The 7,722-nt window shown below is 38.8% G+C and overlaps 1 protein-coding gene across 2 annotated transcripts in view; it reads right to left on the reverse strand.

Annotated features, from left to right (window-relative positions):
- Positions 1-5,940, reverse strand: part of LOC132863349 (CD276 antigen homolog) — a 30,091-nt gene extending 24,151 nt beyond the window's left edge. The window contains exon 1 of one of the 2 annotated variants that reach the window (XM_060896115.1): positions 5,750-5,940. In XM_060896115.1, the coding sequence (XP_060752098.1) occupies positions 5,750-5,784 (35 nt within the window). In that variant the 5' untranslated portion in view covers positions 5,785-5,940. The remainder of the gene's footprint in view (positions 1-5,749) is intronic. The other variant, XM_060896116.1, reaches the window with a different exon arrangement.
- Between the last annotated feature and the right edge of the window lie 1,782 nt (positions 5,941-7,722).

The raw sequence follows: 7,722 nt of genomic DNA on the forward strand, positions 1-7,722 counted from the left end.
CTCGGGCTTCCACTTACACCGCGCGGATCGGGTAACACAGCTATGGGGTAAAGTGAAAGGCAGCGGAATCTGTTTCTACATTAACGAACGTTGGTGTACAGATGTCACAGTGCTGAATAAATACTGCAGCCCAAATCTGGAATCAATGTTCATTAACTGTAAACCCTTTTATTCACCGCTGGAATTCTCCTCATTCATCCTGACCGGAGTTTACATCCCACCGCTGGCCAACGTGAGTGATGCACTGCAAAACCTGGCAAACCAAATATCTGGTTTGGAGCAAAATAATCCGGATTCTCTTTTTATTATTCTTGGAGACTTTAACAGGGCAAAATAAATGCTGTCCAACAAGGGAGAAAAATACACTGGATCATTGCTACACAATCCTTAAGGACGCATATCGCTCTGTACCCAGGGCAGACTTGGGGAACTCTGATCACTGTTTGGTTCATCTTATTCCAACATACAGGCAGAAACTAAAATCTACTAAGCCTGTAGTAAAAACAGTGAAGAGATGGACCAGTGAGGCAAAGCAGGAACTACAAGACGTTTTGAATGCACTGTTTGGAGTATCTTTGAGGCTGGAACTAACAGCCTGGATGAACTGACTGACACTGTGACATCGTACATCAGTTTTTGTGAAGACGTGTGTGTGCCAACCAAAACCTTCTGCAAATACAGTAACAACAAGCCATGTGGTTCACAGCCAAACTGAAAAAACTTGGCTACTCTGAAAAGCTGAAAAGCAGGTTTTCAGATAACAACCCTGCGACAGTGTGGAAAGGCCTGCAAGACATCACAAACTACAAGAGTCGCCCCCATCTCCCACTGAAGCAAACAAAGACCTGGCTGACGACCTCAACATCTTCTACTGCAGGTTTGAGAACAGCATCTTCACACCTCCCATCCAACCCAGCACAATGACTGACATCACACCTCTGGGAACCCCATTAACAACTCCTCCCAGCACTCAAGTTGCACTAACGATTTGTGAAGAGGATGTGAATCGGCTCTTTCAGAGACATAAGACAAGGAAAGCCCCCGGCCCAGACAGGGTCACCCCCTCCTGTCTCAAAGCATGTGCTGAAATAGCATGCTCAAATAGCATGCCCCTATTTTCACCCCTATCTTCAACAGATCTCTGGAGCTGTGTGAAGTTCCCTCCTGCTTTAAACTCTCCACAATCGTCTCGGTCCCCAAGAAACCCTCCATCACTGGACTTGAATGACTACAGGCCTGTTGCTCTGACATCTGGGAGGTTTCACCTCCAGCATTCAGACAATCAGCACTGCCGCTCCACAGGGATGTGTCCTCTCCCCACTGCTATTCTCACTCTACACTAATGACTGCACTTCAAGTGACTAAACTGTTAAACTCCTGAAATTTGCAGATGATACTACGCTCATTGGTCTCATCCAAGATGGCGATGAATCTGCATACCGACAGGAGGTGAAGCGGCTGGTGCTATGGTGCAGTCAGAACAGTCTGGAGCTAAACAGCCTCAAAACTGTGGAGATGATAGTGAACTTTAGGAAAGACTCCTCAACACTACTCCCCCTCAGAATATCCAACAGCCCGGTGTCATCTGTGGAGGCCTTCAAGTTTCTGGGCACTACCATTTCCCAAGACCTGAATTGGGAGTGCAACATAAACTCTATCATCAAAAAGGCCCAGCAGAGGATGTACTTTCTACGTCAATTAAGGAAGTATGGTCTGCCACAGGAGCTGTTGATGCTGTTCTACACTGCAGTCACTGAATCTGTATTGTGCACATCCATCACCATCTGGTTTGGTGCAGCAACAAGGACAGGAACAGACTGCAACGCACGGTTAGAACAGCAGAAAAAATAATTGGCGCCATAATTATATTCACTGCTTATTATCATAAGTACTGCATTACCAGGACTGTCAGTCATCAAATCATCTGTATATTACACACTACTGCTGCTGTATATTGCACAAAAAGCATAATATTGAACAATATTGTTATTTGCACTCCCACACTTTATGTACATAACTGATCGTTCATATTTTATATTCATATTTTATATATTTTATTCATTCTATATTCATATTTTATACTCGTTCTGTCTATATTGTATCTCATTGTCTGCATTGTTTTCTTGTATAGTATAGTGTTATTTATGTCTGTACCTTTGAGAGTCACAAACTGCTGATGAACCAAATTCCTTGTGTGTGTCAACACACTTGGCCAATAAATCTGAATCTGATTCTGGGAGTTTTTCCCTGCCGCTGTCGCCTCCGACTTGCTCATTAGGGATAGGGATAGTTACAGTGATGCCTCGAGATACGAGTTTAATTCGTTCCGTGACCTTGCTCGTATCTCAAATTGCTCGTATCTCAAAACAATTTTCCCCGTTTAAATGCATTGAAAGCCCATTAATCCGTTCCAGCTCGCAAAATTCCACTCCAGTTGTTTTGTTTGTGTTTTGAATATGAAAAATGAACAGTACCTGTATATATAAATGACAAATATTGTATAAAAACATACAGTAATAAAAGAGAATGTTAAAAAAAAATAAACTGGTTTTACTTTACGGAAGATGCGCACGGAGGTTGAGGGAGGAGTAAACAGGAGGAATTTTGTCTCGTACGTACACTTTCGCTTTCGTTCACTTACTCGCTACTGTACACTCTTAATGCTACTTTACACTTAAATGGAACTTAACTAAACTTCAATAAAATTAACGAACTTAAATCAAGCATCGCGTCAGTTCTGGCAGGCCACGTCGTCAAGCGTGCATCAGCTGTTAATCATGTCCACGACACGCACCAATCCGGTTACGACATCCATATTACCCGACCATTTAAATTCCCATTCATAGAGCCGTTCTAGCGCTTCGCTGCTGCTGCGATCTAAACTCTCTCCCCCAACCCCGACTCCACCATGCCGGAACCTGTGTTCGTTGTACCAGTTTACGTCATAAATCTCCACATATTTTTTTCTCTCTCCCTCTCTCTCTAATTATTTCATTTTTTAATTATCCATTCACTCATTTATTACTTTCCAAAAACGCGTAAGCGAGCATATCTAATACTATGCATGATTAGTGGTTCTGTTATACGGGGTTTTTATTCTCTGACCATGCATGGGCACGGACGGGTGCGTGGATTTTTGTCCAGAACAGAACCATACCTCCAACACTAACTGTATGCATATCATCTAAATTCTCTTTTGACAAAGTGGTCCTGACAGAACTGAAATTCTCTTAACTTAACTGAACTTAATTGCTACAATTTCTGTTTTCTTTAAATTAATTTTGCTTAATTTTCTTCATCGCTTTTCTCTTCACTTGTTTTTGCCTTTTTTGTCACTCTTTCCTCACTAACATCTGCCGGTCATTTTAATAAAAACCTGTCCGGTCGGTATATCAGATGCGGTGTAGTCGCACAAGTGAAATTTTTTTAACGGATCCAACGCTCAAAACGGATCCGAAAATTACGGATCCGCAGATGGTCGGCACCTCACGCAGCGCCTTTGCGACTCTCCATAGGAAATGAATGACTTCCTGTTTATCGGCCGTCGTTTGACGTGTGCAGTGGAAAGGCGGCTTTAACCGAGTGAGACGCAGGAAGCTGAGGCAGGGGAAACAGAGCACACGTGGTTGTTGGGATCTTTGTTTCGACGGCGGCGGCTCGGATGCTCGTATCTCAAAAATTTGCTCGTATATCAAGACAAAAATGTGTTTGAATCACAGCTCGTATCTCAAAAAATTCATATGTCAATGCACTCGTATCTCGAGGCATCATTGTATATAGTATTTTTAATTATGTTGGCTTTGTAGAAGCCAACATTCTCTTTTACTATTTAAGCTTAGACAAAAATTTATCAAGAGTAACTCCTCCTATGGCTTTCGAGCCACATGCACCAAATTCGGATATGTCGTAGACCCTGGTCTGAAGTTTTACGCTAATACATTTCTAAGCGATCCAAGTACCTGTACTTCCGGTACCGGGACTCAAAGTGGCCTTTTTTCCCATAGACTCCCATTATAAATTTTGGAGGTTTATAACTCAACAAGCTTCCGAAAACTCAGCCAGCTCCTTTAGGGAGATACTCTGAATAAAGTTTTAAATTGGTGTACCGACTGGCCTTCCGGTTGTGCCGCAGCCCCACCCCCAAAATATGCAAAATCAAAAAACTTTTTACAACATGGACATGCGACATATCAAGACACTCAGAACAATGAGGGGAACTTCCTCACGTGTATTCTGATGACGTCACGTGACGTCACGTGATGTCACGTGAAAATAAAAAATGTGCACAACATGAACATGTGACATATCAAAACACTCAGCCAAATGAGGGGAACTTCCTCAAGAGTATTTGGATGATGTCACATGCTTGTCTCCACTTACCTCCAAATGTTTTGGCACCCTAGCTTTCTGTCCACTTGCCTCCAAAAGCAACAATAACCCTTATGTCCACTTGCTTCCAAAAGCACCGTCCTTTGCGAATACTTACATACATACATAAAGGCTACTACATACTTGCACCATCAAACGAACTTTACAAATCTAGTTTTAAATTAATATTATTAAATGAATTTTAAACTTTAATTGTATGTATTCAGTAATTTAATTGTATGTACCTAGCAACATTGCTGCCACAGGCCAATATACTAATCACTCATCTGTATTGTCAGATACACTTGGACTCAGTCACCACAAATGGTGATTGGTTTCTGAACGAATCAATTTAACAAATCATTTACTTCCATGCACTGACTCATATTTTTTGTAAAAAAAAAAAACACTTCTTTGGCTTACAATCTTGCACTTTTATTAAAGTTCACTTTTCATTCACTTCCATGCACTGACTCATATTTTTTGTAAAATAAACCATTGCTTTGGCTTACAAACTTGCACTTTTGTTGCATAAGACCTATCATTCATTCAGTAAAGAATTGAATCTTACTGGTTCAACATATTAAAAGAATGTAGCACTTTGGAAAAATTTTATATCTCTGCACATATTAAACAAATCTGCCCCAACATTGCATCTGAAGTGGTAAACCTACCAATTCTTAGCAAAATGGTAATTGTCATTTGTAAATTAAATGAACTCACTGGCATGCTTTGTTTTGTTTGCCACAAGAAGAGAAAATGTGCAGAACAGTGCATTTTAAAAGTGTGTAGCATTAAAACAAGGCTTGTAATTGTTGTTCTTCATAACATAATCCCCTATACACAAATGTGTAAAAAATGTAATTATTTTAGCGTTGAAACTACTTACTACATACACATATGTATAATGTTCATTTTACTTCCCCAGCAACTTGGAGCTGTATGGCAACAAAGTGGAACTCCACAGTAATAAGAAACATTGTTATAAATTTTTTTAATTACCTATTTGCAAAGATTTCATATTTATTAGAATTGAAAATAAATTACTATTCTAATAGCACCTAATAACCAAACCTATACATGTGGATGGTGGTAAGTTGTGCAAATCTATTATACTATCTCATACTTTTTTCAGACAAGTCAAATTAGAAATCTTTAAAAATTTAAAATCTTTAAAATTACTTACAAAAAACTTACAAAAGAACAAAAGCAAAATGGTCTACTTATGATTCATATATAGGATTGTTGAAGTTTCTCACTGATTACATAAATCTCCTCATTAAACAAAAGTCCACAGCATTGTACAGGACAGTGTTTACGTGTGCAATTATGAAAATTTAAGTGCTCAATGATGAAAAAGAGATAATAACCAAAATATTACCTGGAATCTTGATTTGAGCATGGGAATGTATCCATAAGAGAGAATAAATCCCAAAGAGTGTGTGTAACATTCTTACTGGAAACACACTCTTACTGGATTTGCTGAACATGATTTGTGATGGCAAATTGATAGTGGGAGAATGAAGGGTTATTTAAAAGGCTTTCTCAGTGGAATGTAATCTGATCCTGTCCTTTGTGTAAACTGAATAGAAAATGCTGTTTGAAAAGAGAGTGGAAGGTTGACACTCCCAGTGAAGACCATTTTACCATAGTTGGTAAATGTGTGTTTCACTATTTCTTCACTATATCTCTTTATTGAAAAAATATAAGCCACACTTTTTTACTCCACAGTTTAAATGTGAAGATATAAATAACAAAATGGTAACTCCTGTCATGAGTGAAACTATAATGCTGTGTGGCTGAAGAGTACGGATCAGCATAAGTCAGGACAATCTGAAACAACAGTGGTGGCCTATTCAAATTAAAACAGTATATTTTTACTTATGTGCAAGATAAGATTTTTACTTAAGTGCAATTCACAGTATAGGTATATACTATACATGTTTCAAAAATAGGTCTGTACTGGCATAGCTATGGTTAGACCATGTTACTACTGGAGGCAGCAATAATCAGAATCAGAATCAGCTTTTTTCGCCAAGCATGCTCACACAAGGAATGTTTGCGGTTAAAGGAGCTCTCTATAACATTGTATACATATATAACAGTGTATACATATATAAAGACTAAAGGGTAAAAATAGAAAAATATAAATAATATGTAAGGTGCATTTGAGTTCTTTACAGACATGCCTCATAGGTAGTATATATAACAATTGTGAATACTGTACATTTATACAACCATAGAAAAAAATCATATTTCTATATTTCTAGATTCTAGTTTTGCACTTTACCAGAAGGGATATGTAATGGTTGGTGTGCTACTTGTGAGAAGAAACTGGCCTGTGAGAAGAAAATCTCCTTGCATCTAGATGTTTTAGTGCGACGTGATCTATAGCGTCTGCCTGATGGCAAAAGAGCAGGGTCTTTGATGATGTTACCTGTATATTTCTTCACCCTGCAGTTGTACAAGTCCTGTAGGTTGAGCAGGGGCACACTAATAATCCTCTCAGCCGTTTTAACAGTCCATTGTAGCCTACTGATATCTGATTTGCTGGCTAAACCAAACCAGACTGTAAAGGATGTATACAGGACTGAGTCAATCACAGTTGTAAAGAACTGTATTATTAGCTCACGTGGTAGATGAATCAATTGGCAGAGGAAGTCTAATCTTTGCTTGGCTTTTTTTTAACAATGGTGTCTATGTGGGTGAATGTGAATGACTCCAAAGGTGTCACAGTGCTTTTGTGAATGGTGAGGGGAGGGAGAGATGAAGGGTTTTTCCTGAAATCCACTATCATCTCCACAGTTTTTAGCGTATTAATTTCGAGGTTGTTTTGACTACACCAGGCAGCCAGCTGGTAAAAGGAGAAGATGTATTCCTAGTCCAGACAAGAACAGCAGTATACTGTAGGTACACCCTTACTTACTCTTCTTCTTCTTCCTCTTATTATTATTATTATTATTATTATTATTATTATTATTATTATTATTATGAGTATTTTGTATGCTTAATGAATTTTGCAATAGAGGACAAGGTCAGCTACCTTCTCTGCAATTTTGCTCTATGCTAGTCAAGCCCTTTAGTGCCACCAACCAGGCAAATTTGGATATACATTTACAATAATTACCATGCAGAGGAATCTCCCACAAATAGATTATAGAATATTTTTTAAGCCACTTATAGGACTCATCATATGACTGCACAGATAGGCAGAATGTATCTTGAACAAAATCATATAGAACTTTCCAGTACTAACTACTGATCTAGCTGCTTGTGCCTTTGATGGAACCATGATTCACAGCAAAATATTGTTCATTCATTCATTCATTTTCTACCGCTTATCTGAACTACCTC

The sequence above is a fragment of the Tachysurus vachellii genome, chromosome 20 (assembly GCF_030014155.1).
Source record: "Tachysurus vachellii isolate PV-2020 chromosome 20, HZAU_Pvac_v1, whole genome shotgun sequence".
In the NCBI taxonomy this organism is placed as follows: domain Eukaryota; kingdom Metazoa; phylum Chordata; class Actinopteri; order Siluriformes; family Bagridae; genus Tachysurus; species Tachysurus vachellii.